The 20,153-nt window shown below is 46.7% G+C and overlaps 1 protein-coding gene across 2 annotated transcripts in view; it reads left to right on the forward strand.

Moving 5' to 3' along the window:
• Positions 1–20,153, forward strand: part of LOC138473107 (zona pellucida sperm-binding protein 2-like) — an 895,281-nt gene that overhangs the window by 583,744 nt on the left and 291,384 nt on the right. For both annotated transcript variants that reach the window (XM_069611626.1, XM_069611625.1), the window contains exons 8-10: positions 1,492–1,588; positions 1,674–1,849; positions 3,686–3,809. In XM_069611626.1, coding sequence (XP_069467727.1) covers positions 1,492–1,588; positions 1,674–1,849; positions 3,686–3,809 — 397 coding nt within the window. The remainder of the gene's footprint in view (positions 1–1,491; positions 1,589–1,673; positions 1,850–3,685; positions 3,810–20,153) is intronic.

Here is a 20,153-nt window from a genome sequence, read left to right on the forward strand (position 1 = left end):
TTCAATGCTGACTTCAATTGTGAACAGATACTCAGGTTCTCAGTTGTACCCTTTCCCCTTTTCCTAATTTGGTTTACCGTTTCATGGGTGGGCTCATCATCTGACATGTTTCCTTCAGACAACATTGATGGAGATCCATTTAAGCATCTCTTCCTATTTCGCAGTTTTTTTACCATGCTGAACTTAAGGACACAATGAAACCTCACCCAGCCGGCTCGGTGCCAATCGCCTAATACGCAGAAAAATTATTTTTATGAGCAGTGGCAGATGCCCTAAAACACCCTGTCGCACCCCGCGTCACGCACCGCGAACAGCAAACAGTACTTGTCCGGTACTTGGTGCGCGGCGCGGGTGCGACAGACTGCTACAATTTAAGGACCCAGGCAACGTGTCTCGTCACAGGGGGCGTGTCCACCAAAACAGGAAACACCTTTAAAAAACAGAAGGAGAAGGCACATTAAGTGCCTGTAGTTAAAGTTACACAACCACGTGTGCACAACTATTTGTACGCAGACCGTAAAGCGTGCAGCTTGTGAAACACACAAGTTGTAAAACGCACAAGTTGTGAAGCACACGAGTTCAAATGGTACGAACACAATAGGCGGCACAAGGGAGCTCCCGGAGAAAAGGTCGGGTCAGGCGCGCTGGTGTTACCAGCCAAGACGTCCTCCTGGCAAGTCTGCTCACTACAAGGCAGAAGTGCGGCGACGGTCCCAACAAGTCCAATCAGATACAAAGCGGAGGGGCAGCGGCAGCAAACAGTACTTGTCCGGCTTTAATTTTAAAGTAAATTCTCCCAAAGAGGAATGTTTTTAAACTCTAGTTTTTCAGCCGAGTTTGCATCCGACTAGACTACACCAGACTTAAAATAAATCCTGCTTGCGAGGGCTCTACTAGCTATGAAAATACTAAAGTAGAAATCTTACAGGTACCCAGTAGAAGTCCTTTTTTTGTGAGTGTACCTCATTTGGATTAGGAGCAGTGGGTTTGCAGCCGTCAATTGATCATAAGGTCTGAACAGAGGATTAACTTGACTGATCCTTAAGCAAGTCCTGCAGAAGACCCATCATTGAAAGTCTTCCAGATACTTGCTCTTCAGACTGGTCTACGTGGAACATATCGGAGCCCTGCAAGGAGCAATGATGTAGTCGTTGCTGAAACTCAAGACCACAGCAATTTGTATTACAGTGCACTGCAAGTTGCCATGTCCTGCTCTTTCAGCCCTCCCTTTTTTGTCGTAGATAGCTGGGGGGGTGGAGGTGTTTGGTTTAGGATTGACCAATTTGCCAAGCTTTGCAATGACTGAAACAGGTTGCTTCTGCCAGCACAGGTAGCTGTGGTTATTTCAAAAGGGGCACTGCAAGATAATTTTACTGTTCAACGAGAGCTATCCTTGGTGGATATGGGCCTTTCGTGGCATGTTGGTTATGTGGGGTTGACTTCAGTTTTTGACTTCTACATAATTGCTTACAAAATGTTTCCTCTCCATAGCAAGATGCCTCTATCCTTTACTTGGCAAACATCGGCCTCCTCTACTTTATTTCGAATCAGAGGATACAGATCAACGTCCTAATGATTTGCATGCCAGGTGAGTCTTTTTCATGTGACTTGCTGTTTGAGGGGAAGAGATATTTGTATGCACTTGGATTTTAGTTTTCTGTGTCATTTTCCAGGACCATACGTTTGCAATGTAACACACTTGGCTATAACTATCCCATCCTTTCCGGGCACGTTGTCTGCCATTAGCATAGACCAGGCGGGCATACCGATGAGCCAGCTCCCGCAGAATGGAATTACCTTACATACTCCGCGTGGAATCCAACTATACTTTGAGAAGAGCTTCTTGAAGGTAAGGTGTCTGCCTTTTTTAAACGTACTGTCCAGTTTGTGATTGCTGTAAAGTGTTGCATACATCGTAAGAGTTGTCTGCTGTGGGCCAACAGGCTGACATTAGTATTACTGCTGGATGTGAAGTCAAAGGAGCTAGAATCCGTATCATACACGTCTTATTGGAGCAGTGCGCATGTCTAAAACCTGTGTAGGTTTGCCACCAAGCGGGGCTGTTCCTACCAGAAGCCAAATGCAGGAGGCCACCATTAACAGGTGGGAGCGGGGAATGGGCATATTGACCCTACAAGTAGTACATCAGACACCATTGCTGGGGAGGACATTAAAGTGGCACTCTTGTCGCCATAAATTCTTACACACCTGCCCTGCACCCCAGATAGTTTGTAATTGTTACGTTTGGCCCAAAGGAAATGCATGCAGAGTATTGACCAATTCGGATCAAGTGACTGCATCCTGAGATGTTTCACTTATAGTGTAGGCCTCATGGGTATTGGCGTAGGCTGTAGTACAGTCCTTTCCATCATGCTGAATATGTAAGTGGGACATTCATTTATTTTTTATTGTATGAATTGCTAATGGTTGTACAAAGCCTTAGCAATAAAAACAATCATTAAGGCAACAAATGACGATTTTTTGTTAAAAATAGAGATAAAGACAGAATATAATAAAACGGTGCCAATTTCATCAAAAAGAGAAAAACAGATTAAAATAGGTAAAACAAAACGAATACAGCAAATTAGTTAACCCACTACAAAGGTAATACATTTTTTAATAGCAATTTCCAGCGAAAGTTCATTGCCATTTAAAATTCTGGCCCAGAACCACTTCGTATTTAAAAAATGGGACATTCCACAAGGACCAGCAAGACCATTCCATTGTTTGTCCCTCCCAAATCCCCCACCACTTCAGTCTATCAATTCCTCTTGCAAACACAGATGCTAGTCTGCCTGGCCCCCGTTGCACTTAATAGCTTTCTGCCCTGCATCACTGGCCTTGAAATACTGCTGGCATCTGCAGCCTTGGTTCCCTTGTGCACGCTCAGCAGCTAGAGCACTGATCTGCAGCCCTAGCTGGCATAGTCGGTGGTGAAGGATCATGGGAGTCCTAGTCCAAAACATCTGGAGAGCCACATGGGGTAGACCCCTGCGCTAGGGCAATTGCATTCAGTTTGGGTGACAATGGATTGAAATTGGTGATATGCAGAGATGACATTTTAACAAATGGGGAGCTTTCGAGAACTTGCATGGGTGGAAGTGCAATTTTGCACAGTAGAAGCACTGGGGCAAAGATTTGTATAGTGTGAACCATTTTCAATGGAGTTTTGCATCAGGACATAGTTTACCCGTGTTTTAATGTAGAGCTTATTGCCACTTGGCAAAAATTGCAGTGGTACAAAAATGCCTTGAAGGGAATTATTTAGAAAAAAAATTGACTTCGTGCTTATACCTTTTGAAAATTGCACCTGTAGCAATGCAAAGTTTCACTAATGAAGCCCTTGGTGTACAGTTGGTGTAGTGTTGCACAGTGAAGACATTTGTCCATTTTGTTTCACCTACACCCTTGGTTGAGAAGGACATGACTGCTTTATTTCATAGAACGTGCAACTCTTTAATGTTTTGCATAAAGTGCGTAATGGGCGTTTCTTTCCAGGACTGCTGTGCGTCATTACTCTCTTGCATCATTACGTTTGCTCAAGTTCGCAGCGTCAGGTCTGCGGATTTTCGATGGAATTTCCAAGCGGATATTATACATATGCTTTTGTTGACTATCAGTGTATATAGCAAAAGCTAGTGATTGCTTGCTACTAATTGCTTTTTCTTTTTTTTTTCATTTTTAGAAAAACAAATGCATAAGTGCGAATACCTTTATTTCAATTCTTAAATTAACTTTCATTTATAAAGGAGATCCAATTCAAATGGTAATCTCTCCGGAATGCCAATGCGCTGGGCCAAGTCCTCCAAGTAAGCAGTTGGAAGATGTCTTTCACACACAGTATTGCCGTTCTTTTGCATTTTTCGTTAACTAGTGCAATGTCTTTCTCTGCAAAAACGTAATCCCCAAGGAGTGGAGTCGAGGGGTTTTGTGCACGATTTTAGGTGCTCACTTAACTTGTTTTGCCAATTAAGATGCATCAGGGCCGTGGATAAATCGGATTCCAGCTCCGGAGCCTCCATGGTATGTTGGTTCTGGATGCCCGTTTATAGTGTGTGAATAAACTTGCTTTAGAACCCCTTGCTGATTGTATGCTGAGCTTTAGGACCGAGCTGGTCTGTATTCGGGACGGGGCACCTGACCAATTCTCTTCACTCTTTGAATCTTGCTGTCCTGCTCATTCAGCTGAATCTGTTGGACTGCTTTTTCTCCACTTTGCTAGTCCATCTGATCTTTCCTCTCGCTTCTTACTTCCTTGGCTGCATGCACTACATTACCTATTCTGTCAGGGCTACTGGTTCAACATCTTGGCTTCAGCATGCATTAGAATTGCGTACTTTGTCTTACGGGATTAACTATCACCACCCCCTTTCACCTTCAGCATGGTCTTCCTCGAGGCTCCTCCTAGGAACTTTAACTTGCTATACCACTTCGCCATATTAGTAGGTCCTTTTCAGCATCACTTCAAGGTGTGTTCCAGATGTTTGCCTACCTCGCAGAGCGCTCATTTATTTAACCATTTTTGCTGGGTGACCTCCCATCCACTCAATCTTAACAAGACCCATTCTAATTCTTCTGGGCAGGCTTATGCTTGTCCACCCCTGCTTTTTCCCCCTCCAACTTCCTATTGCCACTTTCCCTTCCTCAGTAACATTTTCTGCTCAAGTTGCTGGTCTCCAATCTCTAGTCCTGCACATCATTTCAGGAATGTAGTCCATTTTGCTATATTAATTGCACCTTGTGTCTTCAAGTCTAGATTATTGCTTGACTTCTCCCTGGTCTCCCCGCTGGTTTTCGACCTCCTTTACAATCTATTTTTCATCTCAACTCCTTCACTTACCTGCCTGCTCACCTTTGTCTTTCACTTGCTACCACCTTTCCTTCAGTCTTGTTTTCTTTGCAGGGTTTTCAAATGCACACATGGTCTGGCTCGACCTATTCCACCCCCAGGCCCCCTGTCGCTCCCCCCACATCACTGCCTCTGCTTGGAAACTATGCTCTGCATCCTATGTCACGCTTGTTATACATCCTGCCTGTGCTCTTTATCTTGTTTGCCTTCTTTCTTTGGTTACTCCCCGTGGAGCGCTGTTCCCCAGACCTTTGACTCTGTACTTTTTGAGGAAAGCCTTCATTATTATGTGGTTCCTGTTTATACCTTTTTTTTGTTCGGTTTTTAATGCTATAGTTCTGTATTTTTTCTTTTTGCAATTTGGTATAACACTTTGGCAAAAGAGCTACATCCATTCAATGCAATGACCTGCCCATCCCACCAGTCCCATCTGTGAGATCCCAATTAAGGCCAATCCTTCAGGAATTGCTTGTATTCCGAAATGTCATTCTCACTTACACAATGTTCTAATTATCGTATTTGCGTCTATCCACATACTGTTATAGCATTCAGAATCGACACTAAAAACAGACTAGATCCAACTCTTAAGAGCACCCATTTTGTAAAACTTGCAACGGTCAGGCTTATTTGGTTACAGAACAGGTTTAAGACCCACATTGAGTAAATACTTTCAAATTGCACTGTGTATTATATGTAAATTGTTCCATTTATACAGCCAGAGCAAGTTTCATGCCTGAAGGTCCTTAAATGTGATTCCCAACGGAGGGGGGAGTAAACCGAGTGGTGTGAGGTGTCCAGAAAGTAGAACTTAAAAAGCAATGTTTTTAGATTTGTTTGAAAAGTCCACTAATAAGATGCTTGACCAATGTGGGCCAGATAAATGTGTGTAAGCAATGAGCTTTTTATGCAAGCTAATGTGGGCCTAGTCTTAACATAATATGTAGAGCATGTTTAGTCTTCCTGTTCAAGCTTCTATTGAGCATTTCCTTGGGAAAAGTATTGGCCAAAATGTTTAAAAGCAGTGTATTTTACATGGGTTTCCTAATTAAAAAAAAAAAAAAGTTCTAACAATTTTTCGTAATTGTGCGTTAAACCGTAGTCTGTCTTTTCTCTTATTTGGCAGCACTTCCAATAAGCTCCAGATTTGTTTTAAAAATGTGCCTTCACATGCTTTAAGTGCTAAAACATTGTCCCCTCATCACTGCTTTCGTCTTCTGCAATTTCCTGAGATGTATTTTGGTTACAATATTGTTCCATACGGGGGATTCGGAGAGGCCAGGTGGAGTTCAAACTCTCCGTTTGCGGAAAATATCAAAATCCATGCTGCTACCCCTCTGAGCATACGACCCGATCTTAGACCCTCTAGATCAATTCCTAGGGGTCAGAATTGAAAAATGTGCAATCCAATACCTGGGCGTGCACCTTACCAGGAATTTCTGTGCTGGCAACAGCTAATTATGATCCATACTGGCCAATAGCAAGACGGATCTGAAACGATGGGGCAACATGATTCTGTCTTGGTACGGCCGTATGACGGCAGTGAAGATGAATATCTTGCAGAGACTATTATACCTGTTCACAGCCCTCCCCACAAGAGAACCTGAACACATTTTTAGAGAACTCGAGATAGCAGTCCAAAAATTCATTTGCCGAAGCAAGACCCCGAGGACCAAGAGATCTACTTTCACCCTCCCCAGGGAGGAGGGGGGCTTCGGCCTGCCCGACTTGCGTCATTATCACAGAACAGCCCAACTCGGGTCCTCCTGGAACACATGAACGACAATGAGGGTATGCACTGGACCTACCTAGAAGACATGGACCCACACCCACTCAAATTCAGGGACCTTCTCTGGGCCCTGCGAAAGGTCATTCCGGGCAGAATACTGAACCATCCCACCCTAGGGGTATTGTGGTCCTTGTGGAGGGAGGGGGCACAAACTGAACACTTGTCAACATGGCCCTCCCCAATGGTCTCGCTATGGGGCCCATACTCTTATTGGAAAACGGGGATGACGCAATGCGCAGAACTGGTCGGATAAAGGTATGGAAAGGATGGGACAATTGTTCCAGGGGGGGAGAATTACTATCATACGAGGAAGTGGTTGAGGCCTTGGGACCCAGCCTGATTATGATATTCGAATACCTTAGGCTGAAGGGTTTCTTATGTGACCAGAAATGGGGAGAAAAACTCAGACCACTAACCCCTTTTGAGAAAGTATTCGACTCGGCCGACTTAAGGAAGGGGATGGTATCAAAATTGTACAAAGTCATAAACACCAACAACCTGATAGAGAAACGAGGGTTCCTCTAGCGGGGGGGTGCCCTCGAAGAAGGTATGTGACAAGGTTTTTGGAATAGCTTTCCATGGGAATCTCTACAGCTGACATGGAACATCATTTTAAAGTACTTCAGGGAGGGCATAGAGACCCACTAAAAATATCTAAGATGTTCTCGGGGGAGGGAGGGGGGGGTGGCATCTCCGCGATGTCTGAAAGGATGCGATCGGGTGGGCTCGAGGGAACACATGTGGGGGCACTGTCCACAGATACAAAAGTACTGGGAAGATCTGCAGGGGTGGATGGCCGAGGTCACGGAACTACTTCCACAAGACCCGCTGACAATGTTCCTGGGTCTGCCACCGAGAGACTCGGACACGTATAGATATCCCAGAATGTGGGCGACGATGATGCGGGCGGGGAGGGTAGCCCTGGCACAGAAGTGGAAAAGCCCTACGACCCCAAAGAAAGAATGGCGGAACAAAGTGAAAAACATGTTCCTAATGGATAAACTGACGGCCCTGGTGAAATGATGAACCTGGCACCTTCCGTGCAGCGTGGGATGGGGTAAGACAAATGGGGATGGGAAGTGCACTGAGGGAAAGAGGCCTCCCTTAAGTCATGTAGGAGGGCAGCAGAAATACTACAGGAAGGGCAGAGAGGTGATGTGGGGGTGGGGAGGCTCCCCCACGAAAGGAGGGAGAGGAGAGGAGAGGTGAGTGGGTAGGGAGCCCACAAAAAGCTCGTAAAGAAACTCCAGGACACAGTAGGATGATTTACCATACAAGTAGCCTAGTACCGGTAGCAACGTCGCCAGAAGGGGACGTGGATTCATAGCAAACTGTTCACCCATCCGGACCGATTTCCTATGCACCAGACACCACTGTTGATGTTTATCGTTTAAGGGGTGGGGGAAATGTTATGTTTATCTGGACAGACCAGATGTTGACATGCTTTGTACCGAAGGCCCCTGTTTTGGTTTTGCATAAATGCTAATAAAAATCTAAAGTTTAAAAAATATATATATATTCGACCTTCAAGATATGTTTTTGTCCAGATCCTTATGGTCCACCTCATTTAATCCCCATTGTTTATAAGGCGCATCCACGGGCTTAGTTTGAGCCCTAGATGGACAGTGGATGATCAGTTTGTTTGGCCACCCCAAATGTCTCAGCCTGATTGAAATTGGTCCAGCGTGGAGGATCCCTTCCGTATTGCTGTACTTCATGTGCAAACATCTGCACGTTCTGAACAGTGGTCAGAGCAACAAAGTTTGCTTAACAGTTGTTGACGTGAAATCTATAGTTTAATGGGCCTCGAACTGTGTTAAGATCCCACATACCTATCCCCATTAAACGATCTTCGTACAGAAATGTGGCTATGGCTGGGACCAGATTATAAGGTTGCTCTTTGTCCTCAGCACGTTTTGAACCATTGCACTTTAACAACTTCCATTCTGCCTGCATTGTTTTGTAACCCATTGATCTGTATTTTAACCTGGTTTTCAAAGTATGAAATGTATGACCAGTGGTATTGAATTTAAAGGTCTATTCTACAAAACACTCCTATGATGTGGAGACGCTGTTCAGCGTAGTAATCAAGTGACCTTTTGAACAGGTTAGTTGAGCACCTGCACAATTGGGGTTACATTTGCTCTATTCCTTGTAATTCTGCAAGGCTGTCCTGGTACAATTCTACCAGTGAGAGCGACCGTTTGGATGAAGGATCAGGCACTGTTTTTTATTTTATTTTTATTTGCTTTTATTGCAAGTTTTTCAAATACAACTTTCGTGCGTAATCAACACATAACCAAATGCATAGATATGAAAGTGAAGAATGTTGACTCCCTAGTCGTCCCGCTCCTCTCTCCCTCACCAGTGTTCGAACAGGGCACCATCGGCCGCATTGGAGGCAAATCTGGATAATTCATTTGTGAATGGTGAAGAATAGTCATCACACCTATTTGTAGGCCTCGACAAAAGGGGGCCCACTCCATTTAGCTACTTGACACCATGTCATGCAGCTGGGCCGTTATATTTTCCATCTCGTGAAGGTCCTCAGCTTTTCTGGCCCACATTTGTTCAGTTGGGAGGGAGTCAGATTTCCAGGTTATAGTTCTACATGCCCTTGTCGCCAGGAGCAAGAAGTGAGTCATATGTGGCACACTTTCCCACCAATCAACTTTTAACTCTAGGCCGAATAGGACCAATCTGGGATCCATCTCTTGGAATCCCCCTCAATCCTTCTAATCCAGCCTAAGACCTCCTTCCAGTAGGTTTGTGATTTAGGGCACGCCCACCACATGTCAGTAATCTGTATCTGTACCGCACCCTCTCTAGCACATCGGGCTTGTTTGGGTGAACATTTTAGAAAGTCTTTTGGGGTCAAATTGCCATCTGTGCAACAACTTCAGTCCATGCAGCTTGTATTGAGAGGAGATGGATGTTTTATATGTTGTGGTGCAGATTCGCGAGCACACGGCATCCGAAAACATTGGACCCATGTCTTTCTCCCACCTTTTTTCTCAGACCACCTGCTTTACTTCCTCTTGCCTCGAGCAGTGTCACATACAGCCTTGAAATTAAACCTCTCGTAAGGGTCGATTTACTTAGGATTCTTTTCGTGGTGGTAAGGTCCCTCCCCAACCTTTCTTTCCATTTCCTTGACATCAAGGTCCCTTTGAGCTGCAGGAATTTAAAGCCCTCAATGGCCCGATTTTGCAAGCCATTTTCCAGTTCTTGTATAGTTATACACCCAGTTGGTTTTATCATCTGGCCTGCTCTCTCTAAGCCTGCTTCATACCAGCTCTGGAATCTGATCGGATCTCTGTCATCACGAATTGGAGGTGACCATATACAGCTTATGGGAGACGGCCAGGTTGTGACCACGCATTTCCCCTTTGTTCCACCACAATCTTAGGAGGGAGCCCATTGCAAAGTGATTGACACTTCTAGGGAAGGACTTCTTTGGGGCCCATAGCCATTCGCCTAGAGAAACCAGCCTCCTTCGATAGTTCTCGATGGCCACCCATTGCTTTTGTTTGACACCTTGCAGATGGGGTACCAGGGCTCTGAATTGTGTGGCTCGGTAGTACGTATACATATCTGGCAGACCCACCTCTTCCTTCTCCTTCGGCTGGGTCAGCATTTCATACGCTATCCTGTTTTTTCCCCTGCCATAGAAATCTACGCATCATCCCTTTTACCTCAGTGAAATGGTGGATTGGGACAGAGATTGGAAGCATTTGATATAGGTATAACAATTTGGTGAGCACCACCATTTTTAAAGCATTTACTCGCCCCAACCACGATATAGTTAGTTTAGCCCATCCCTCTAGGTCATTCGCTATCTCCTTTAGGAGGGGGGGGGGGGTAGATTTGCCTCGTAAAGTTTATCCGTATTTCTCGTGATGTTGACTCTCAAATACCTAACTCTGGCGGTTATTCCCAACACAACTGATGTAGTTTAATCATTACTTTCAGGGTTCTTTTACAAAAAAAGAATGGATTTGTCGGCAGTCACTTTAAGTCCCGCCCATTTCCCAAATTCGTGTTACACTTGGAGGATTTTCGGGATGTTGTCTTGGGGTTTTGCCAAATACAGTAAAATTATCCTCCGCAAACATGGGCATTTTGTATTCCGCTACACCCACGCTTATTCCCCTGATCTTTCTCCTAATGTTGTTCCCCAGTGGCTCCATGGATAATACGTACAAGAGCGGCAAAAGGGGGCATCCCTGTCTGGTCCCTCTTGTCATGCTGATTCCATCCGAAACTTTATTTACCACCACTCTCCCTTTTGGGGCTCTATACAGAGCCTGAATACCTCTTATGAATGTTTCACCGAATCCCATGTTCCTCAGCACAGCCCACAGAAAGTTCCATTCTACTCTATCGAACGCCTTCTCTGAGTCCATGCTGAGGAGGGCATGGCTTCCCGCAGTATGCTACATGATGCCCAGTGTCCGCCGCATTGCGTCCGCTCTCTGCCTGTCTTTAATGAAGCCTAGTTGGTCTGGGTGGACCAAGCGTGGCATAATGTCCTCCATGCGTGAGGCAAGCACTCTTGTATATATTTCCATGCGTGAGGCAAGCACTCTTGTATATATTTTGGCATCTGTGTCCAAGAGCGATATGGGCCTATATGATTTACAGCTTGTGGGGTCCCTCCCTACCTTCGGGATTACTGCTATGTGCGCTACTGAGAATGACGGTGGCGCCAGGCCCTTCTCCCTTATGTAATTCAACAGATTTGCTAGTTGAGGGGATAGCATGTCTACAAACTGTTTGTAAAAATGCATGCCATAACCAACCTCTCCTGGTGCCCGACCTGGTGGAAGTCTTTTTATGGCTGCTTGCACCTCCTCTGCTGTAATGTCCGAATCCGTACTGGCGTGCTCTGTGCCCTTTATCTGGGTTAGGTTCGCCCTTGCTATGTATTCCTCCATCTCGCTCTCTGATCGGGTCCCCTCCGAGGTATAGAGGGTCTCGTAGTATTTGGCAAACTGGCCCGCTATTTCCTTTGCTGATCTTGTTGCCCCCTCCTTCCGTTTGAAGCCCCTCCACCCATCTTTCCGCCCTTTGTGCCGGAGTCTTGTGGCTAGCATTTTATCAGCCTTATCCCCTTTTCGTAAAAGTTTTGTTTTAAAAACTTTAACTTTCTTACTACCGCACCATTCCCCAGCGTTTTCAACTCTTACTGTTTCCTTAAAGTGTTGCTAGGTGATCTCTGCGGTATGATCCCTGGGCATGTAACTTCCTCTCCAATTCTGTAATTTCCCCTCTCAATTTATCCTCCACTAGCTTACGTTCCCTCTTTTGTCTAGCTCCTTCCCTTATGAGGTGCCCTCTCCACACTGCCTTACCCGCTTCCCACACAGTGGTCATATCTACTTCTTCATTATTAATTTTGAAGTAGTCCTTTATTGCTACCCTCAGTTCCTGAGCATATACCTTTTCCAACCATATGGAGTCTTTCCATTTCCATTTGGAGTTTGTGGCTGCTCACCTCACTCTATGGTGGTTATAACCATATCGTGGTGTGTCCACGCCACTGGACGAATCAGTGTCATGCACCCTGGATCTGTGTTCCTTATTGATCAACAAGTAGTCTATCCGCGTGAATGTATCGTGAACCTCTGGATTAAACGTGTACTCTCTTCTCCCTGTTTTGCATGCTCTCCAGAGATCCACTAAACCCTCTACCTGCAAAGTCGCTGCAAATCTACTGGTCTCCCCCCGCGGGGCGCTTTTAGTCTGAAGTCTATCCATGTGAGGATACGCCCAAGTGTTGAAATCTCATCCAACCACAACCAGATTCTCCTCATTCACCCCCCCCCCCCCCCGCCAGGGATGCCAGGGCTACTTCATTAAAGGAATCTTGTCCTTGATTGGGGTGCATAAACCCCCACTAGTGATTTGCACGGTTTCCCACTCTCCCCGAAGTACTATCCTTCTGCCGACCAGTCTACTCTCACCCACTTAACTCAGGATTCCCACTCCCCCCTTTTTTTGGTTTCCTGATGCCCAGAACATTTGTCCCAACCCTCTACCCCTCAATGGCCTCTCTTCCCCCGCTTTGTGTCTAGTCTCCTGTATAAAGAGGACATCTAATTCCGCTTTTACAAATTCCCTTACCAGAAAGGACTGTTTAGTTGGAGAGTTGAGCCCTTTAACATACAAAGTAGCCACCCTTAAAACCGGCCTTCCCACATTTTGGTCAGACTGTTCTGCCATTCTTATGTTGGATCCCATTTTTACCTTCTATTCTTTCCATCCCCGTGCCTCAATTGCCAACGCCTCATTTTCTTCCGAGTTGCCCCGATGGTGTTGGCTGCCATAACCATAACTAACCCCAGATTGAAACCCGCCACTGTAACAGTAAGCTCTGGACCCGTAGCTTAGTTCCCTATTCCTCTATTACCCCCCACCCCCTCTTAACAGTGAAACTGGCTAAACATGTTAACTGAACCAGTGCCATAAGTGATGGCTCAGGTCCCTGGTTTGGAGACTCCCTCCTAGAACTGAGGGCCACCAAGCTTTACAACTCCAATGAGGGCGAATTCTGACCCTCCTATGTCCCTTTTACCTTGTTCTTGTGTGTCGCTGGATGTGGAGCTTTTTTATGGAAGTGCAGGTCTGTGGCTCTCTGGCGTAGTGATCCTGTAATCTTCTCCTGTGTGTTCAAAAGTCAAGTCGAATGGGTATCCCCATCTATACCGAATTGAGTGGTCCGAGACCCAAGTAGTCGGGGGTCTACATGCTCTCCTTCTCGCAAGCGTGAAGCTCGATAGCTCTTGATAATGTTTTATTTGCAAGCCTTGGAAGGTTATGTCCTGCTTCTATTTCGCCCTGGCGAGGATCTCCGTTTTTTCCTTGTATCTCAGAAATTTGACTACAACTGAGTGGGGCCCTTTACCAAATGCCCTGCCCCCTCTGTGGGCTCTTTCAATGGAGACTTCTTTCCCCCCCTCCTCTTAAAACAGTTGATTTATTATGTCTTGGACTGTCTTTTCCACTTGTTGAGGGGTTTCTCCATCCTTTTCCTTTAGTCCAAGTACTCTCAGGTTTAGTCTCCTTTCCCTGTTTTCCATGTCGTCGACCTTGAGTGCTAGTTCCTCCTCCTTTAGTTCAGTGTCTGTCATCCTGGCATTTAAGTTCAGTTCCATAAAGTCCACATTGGTTTGATTATGCTCGATTTTCGACCTTGCCTTCTATAATGTCCACTTTTCCACGTATTTCAGAAATGGAGGTTTGGATAACTGATTGCAGGGCTTTAATTTCCATCAGAATTCCTGCGAAATCTTTGGTGGCTACTGTGGTCATTGTGCCTGATATCTTTACTGTGGTCCGCAGGTCACTTTTTGCTGATCTCCTGTATTGCTGCAGCCTTTTGTTGCCCCCTCTGTCCGCGTGTGTAACTCGCAGAGTACCTGCAATGTGGTTATAGTCTTGGAGGTCTGTGTCAAACCATTCACCAAGTTAATGCTGCAAGCCTGTGCTGCTTCTAGCCCAGGTTGCGGTTTTCGCTTGTCACCAGGATGTTGTCTTCTGTTGGCCCCGCTTTCTGTATCTCTATCCTGTGAAGTCCCTAGCATTCAGGCCAATTGGTACCACCCCCACGAGGTTCCTGTATTCCCCTTATCCCACCTTCTCCTTTAAGGTGTTGCGTTACTTATAATCCCTTTTATGCCGCCCATATGCCGGCACCTTCACCTTTGGCTTGCCCCTTGCTGCTGGGCCAATCCTGGTTTCTTTCCTTAGTGGGCCTGCTAGGAGTCTTAGGTTCTGCAGCCTACGTGGAGTCCCCCAACCCCCGCCACTGTTCCAAGTCTCTTCATTGCCTGCGGCTGGTGCCCTTATGTCACGCTGTTATTCGCTGCCTTTGATCCCCCAGTGTTTCGTGCCACCTCTTCCTGTTCTTGGACCAGACCCTGTGCGGGTTATGGGCTATTTCTTTTTATTTTACTTGTGTGATCCTTTGTGTTAGGCAGAATCCAGGGCAGTTCCCTTAGGGAGCACTACCCCAGATTAGGGCTACAGGTGAGAGCAATAAATCCCCTTTGGTATCAGTCTGTACCACAAAGATTTAGTTGGTAGCTGTGGCTGAGCAGTCAGACTTACCTCAAGAGGGAGATGAGCAGTATTCAGGGTTGACACAATAGGTAGTACAGTACTATGGAGCAAGGAAATGCTGACCAGTTTTGTATTCAAAAGAGAATATATATTTTATACACTTCTAAGTCAACACATCACAGTTAATAAAGTAAGTTAAGTTTAGTCAAAAGAAAAGCATATACAACTCCCTATTCAATTTGCGGTAGAGTGAAAACTGAGCAAAATGGCACAGTGAAAACCAACTACAAATGACTCTAACAATGTACCGAAGGGGTGGGAAAGCACAAGTTAAACCGAGATACCTTCAGACACCCCCTAGCAACACTTTCCTGAAGTTTTGCAAACGAGTAATGCACAGTAACACTTTAGCCAAAAGATAAGTGAATGAAAACTGAGCAAAATGGCACTCCACGTTAAAACAGTAGGAAGGAAGAGGGGTTTAGAAGATTTGGGTACATCCACACATTTCTCATAGATCTGCTCTCACTAGATTAGTTTTCAAACAAATCAGCCACAGTCAATAGGCCTGAGCCAGAGTCAGTGGTACAGGACCAGGATCTTAGGAGCAAAAATGTTCTTGTAGCTGCAGTCAAGTCTTTAGTAGAAAATTGTTGAAGAGGTAGATGCGAGGCGAAAGACAATGTTAAGAGAGAGGGCGGCCGACCCCACAAGTAGTTAAAGGATTTAAAACACCTTTAGGATTACCACAGAAAAAGGCCGGCCTGGCAGAACAATGTACCTTGAACGTGGCTCCTGCGGTGGCGGTTGTTCCTGGTAGTTCCTGCAGGTCGAGGGATCCAACAGAGGAAGAGAGGCTCTCTTTGTGGAGGAAGATTCAAGTTGCTGCACTACCCAGGGATGAAACCAGCCGCGGTGCTGCCAATCGAAGTTTAAAAGGTATGCTTCTTTTAATCGCGGTCTGGGTCGATAGCTGCCTGGCTATCCGGTCTCCAAGTGCTGGGCACTGTCGATTCGACCAAGGCAGGTCCGAGGAAGCGATTAGTGAACTGGTTGACCCCACCAGCTCAAGGTAAGGAGGCTCTTTCGCTGAAGATCTCCTCTCGTCGCGTGGAAGAAAAGTGGTGAGACTATCCGGCAGGGCTTCACGGTGGTGTAGATGCTGAAGATGTCTCTGGCTTCTCTCCCCTTCGGTTCCGTAGTTCCAGTGGCAACGTCTTGCTCTTCAAGTCCTCAGGACCATGCTTTTATGCTGAAAGAGACCCATTCATATAGCCTAGCGGTCCCTCACACAGCGGAGTGGTCATCTTGGCGGGAGACCCTCCAGCCTATCAGGTTAGAGTGCGACCCGAGTTGCTGTGGCAACTCTGTCCAGGGGTTCTACTCCCCCTCCCAAACAGACCCACCCCAGACTCAGAGGCGCCAAAAGGAGGGCTTCTGGGCAGAAGCTCGCCAAAAGAGCCAACAAAGGATCCCCGACCTGGGTTAGGAAAATGGAGTAAGACTCTAGAAGTTTCATCAAAGTTCTGGTAAATAAAATCTATCGGAGTCAAGTTAATAATAAAATGAACCGGCGGTATGTTAGAGGCTGTCAGTAAAAGTATTAGCCTCGAACAATGGGAAAATCCCATAGGAAAATATTCATGGTCGAATATAAAAGGTAGTAACCACTGCCACCAGCTAGAAACTTTGTAGAGGGGGACTTTAAGGTACACTCTCGAAATTGAACATAGGGGAAAAACTATTAACCCCTTCCAGTACTTCCATATCAAGATGGGGTGTACTGGCTTAGTTCATAGATTGACAAGTAAAGTCAATGGGGACTTTACATGCCCTGGGAGACAGTAGTCGGTCCCAGGGAATGGAGTATGTTTGGGGGTCGCTACGACACCCCTGTGTCACTGCACGGAGGGTGCTGTGTAACACATGTTCCTAAAGATGGTTCCTATGGGTGAGAGAAAAGGTCCCATAGGCATTAAACACAAAAATAGCCTAGAACACACGTAGCAAAGATGCTTAAGAAAGAAAAAGTCTCACTCTTAGCAGGTAAAAAGAAATAAACCCTTCAAATCCAGCAAAGCTGCTGGGGGACTCTATAGCTAAGGGAAATTAGCCATAAGTGAGAACTCACCCTAACACTTATGGCCACCCTACAAGGGCTGTCTGCTCTGCCCCCTGCTCTATACCGTGCCTGCGTTGGTGTTCAGATCTGGTTTCTGCTGTTATGCTGTGGGAGTCCACAGGGGGCTGCTGCTGCAGGATCCCGTGTCCCTTTAGATCAGCCGAGGCTCGGCTTTCAGGGCGCTGCGGCACGCACTCACCGCACTTCTGGGGTTCTGCCGTTGCTGTGACTCCTTCGGCTGGGCTGCTGCTCCGTTGTCTTTGGCTGCACAGCCTCTGTGGGATTCTCCCTCTGTTCACTGCGTTTGTCCCCTTTTTTGTCTGTGGTAAGAGCCTCCGTTGTCCGCTCGATCCTCGCTAGCTCCCCTTCAGGACTTCAGTTCATCGGAGGGTTAAACGCGGCACTGAGACCTCAGACCACCGGCCGCCGAGGTGAACGCCTTTCCAGGGAGCCCTGCTTCTTTTACGCTGCACTTCCAGCACCCCAGCGGTGTAGTCTCCGGCCGCCTGTTACTACCTACAGCGGCCCCAGGAGGGATCCCTGGGCTGTTTCGGAATTGCCGCACCTTGTCCCGAGCTGGCTGTCGCCGTTGGAGCAAGGTGTCTCCCTGTAGTTCGCCTAATTAGTTCTATGGTTCGTTGTAGGCTGGGCGGTCAGTATTACGCACCCACCATTTTTCCGGTCTTCACCGGCGGGGAATGGGTGGCTTTGCCAGTTATCGCCTTGCAGCTAGTTTCAACTTATTGTTGGGCCAATATCTCTTGTTCCAATATCCCCTTTTCAAGGCAGGTATTAAAGATTTTCTTTCCCGGGTCTGCTCTAAATAATCTCCAGTGTCTCATCAAGGCGGAGAGCCGAGCTTCAGCCAGCCATTGTCTTCAGCGCCCCCTGGTGGTCACTCCAGGCAGTGGTTTTCATGTGTAAAAGTGTACATCTGTATGCCACCAAGTTAGTTAATCCTCTGTATTTCCAACACACTTCTCGCTGGATCTCACCAAAGCTCAGGACATCCTGTCCACCCTCTCTTCCTCTACCTCCTCTTCCACCACTACTGGCCCGTCTGAGGCTGTCTCTTCTCATCCTTTCCCCTGTTCACCCCTGACAATGTTTCTAGACAAGTATGATCTATGAAAATCTCGTCAAAGCAGATTCTCCCCAGCTCATCCAGAACCATCAAGGACCACATCGACACCCTTGCTCCAGCCTTTCGTTGATTTCTGCAGTCACTCCTTTGCCACTGGAACATTCCTCTCCCCCTTAAGCACTCTCTTGTGCACCCCCTTCTAAAGAAGCACTCGGCCGATCTTTCCTCTCCGGCTAACTATCGCTGTTCTCATCATTCCTTTTCTTCAGTTTTCGCTGTTTCCAGAGTAGGCCCACCATTTCATCTGTGGGTCTGAAGAAGTTGCTGTTTCGGCCATGTGCTACCTGTGGCCTCAAAAACGTGTATGATGGGGACGCCCATGCAGACTTTCTTCTGCCTGTACCCCAATCACTCCGCCGACCACTGTTCCATCTGTTGGGGGTTCTCTCCGAAGATTCTCTGGGACCGCAATCGGCGGTTGATTTGCTGGTTGAATGAGGGGGCCTATCCGGCTTCTGAGGTAGGCTCGTCCCGCGGGGGCAAGTCCTCTACATCTTCGACCAAGAGGTCACCTGCGCCCCAGAGGGCGTGCTTGGCTCAGCCGACGCCTAAGAAGCAACACACGGCCAGGCCAGGCCAGTGTTTTGTTTGGGTACAAGCGTCGTCGGCAGTGGCCTAGAAGGGGACATCGAGGACAGGCCGAAGGACTGAGGGTCACGGCCGGTGAAACCGGGAGAAGCATCTCACAAGTCCTTCGCTTCGACAAGAAGTGCAAGTCTTCCTACTCCTCGTCATATAAGACATCGTCTTCTACAGAATGTCACTCTTCTTCGGGCCATGAGTCCTCCAAACACTGTTCCAAGTCTTCGTCCAAAAGGACCTCTTCTCCATCTAAGGATGGGTGGGTGCTGCAGACCGCGCCAACGGCGGGTGGGTTTGTTTTTATTATTGATAATGCGCAGATGTACCCGGGGGTATCAAGGCGCAGCATTTACAAGAATATTCGAAGCTTGGTTACAAATTTAAAGTGTACATGTTAGCAATAAACGTATATACAGAGAAAAATGGGGAGAACAGGCAATATATACAATGTAAACATGAGTACAAAGTGGGCGCACGGGTTACACAGTGTGCGGGTAGCATGAGTGATAGCCTTGGCACCTAGCTATCTTGGTGGTCCCTCGTTTTCAGCCATGAAACTAGCATGGATATGAATTTCAAATAGGGCATGTCTGCTCTAAGGTTGGGAAGCAAGGAGTTCCGCAGTTTGGCTGCTTTTACTGGAAAACTGTTACCTCCTATGGTGGCAAGTTTGAAATTAGGGACAGAGAGGCAGTCTTTGTATGCAGTTCTGAGGGGTCTCGAGGATGCTTGTCTATGGAACCTGCTGATCAAATAGATCGGGGCGGCATTTTTAAGAGATTTGTGGGTTAGAGATGCCGTTTTTAGGAGGATTTTGTCTCTAGTGGATAGCCAGTTCTGTTGGCTGAGTCCTGAGATGTGCTCTCTTCTGGGGATGCCTAGGGCTGCTCTCAGGGCGTTTTTCTGTAAAGTTTGTAGCTTGTTGGTGGTAGCCTTGGAGGTTCCCAGGTAAAGGGCGTTGCAGTAATCAAGGCGGGAAAGTATAAGGGCTCTGGCGAGTGTGAGGCTGCTAGTGTCTGACAGAAATGGTTTAGCTGAGCGGATTAATTTGCACGTGTATGCAGTTGAGGATGCCAGGGAACTCAGTTGTCTTTTGAAGGAAAGGTTAGAGTCCAGGTAGACCCAATGTTTTGACCTCGTCCAACTTTGATATTGTTCCCATCTATCATGAAGGAATTGTAGCCAGGGCTGAGTTTCTTTAAACTGGACCTAGTACCCAGGATGATAAGCTCAGTTTTCTCATTATTCAGGCATAGTCCATGAGTAGCCATCCATGCCTGGATGATGATGTACACCCTATTTAGCAAGGCCAAATCCTTTTCATAATCTCCAGAAAGCGGAAGGAGGATCTGGGTATCATCTGCGTAATTAGTGTAGGTGATACCAAGATGATCCAAATCATCAAAAAGGGGCTTGGTAAATGCGTTGTACAGTGTGGGGGAGACGCAGGAGCCCTGTGGGACACCACAAGTGATGGGAATGGGTTCTGCTGCAGCCGTGGGAGAGAAGACCCTCATAGTTCTTCCGTTAAGGAATGAGGTGATCCATTTGAGGGCCTCTGGAGAGAAGTGTGCTGCTGTATGGAGGTGTGAGCATAGGACAGAAT

This window comes from Ambystoma mexicanum, chromosome 8 (assembly GCF_040938575.1).
Source record: "Ambystoma mexicanum isolate Mex_15411 chromosome 8, UKY_AmexF1_1, whole genome shotgun sequence".
NCBI lineage: Eukaryota > Metazoa > Chordata > Amphibia > Caudata > Ambystomatidae > Ambystoma > Ambystoma mexicanum.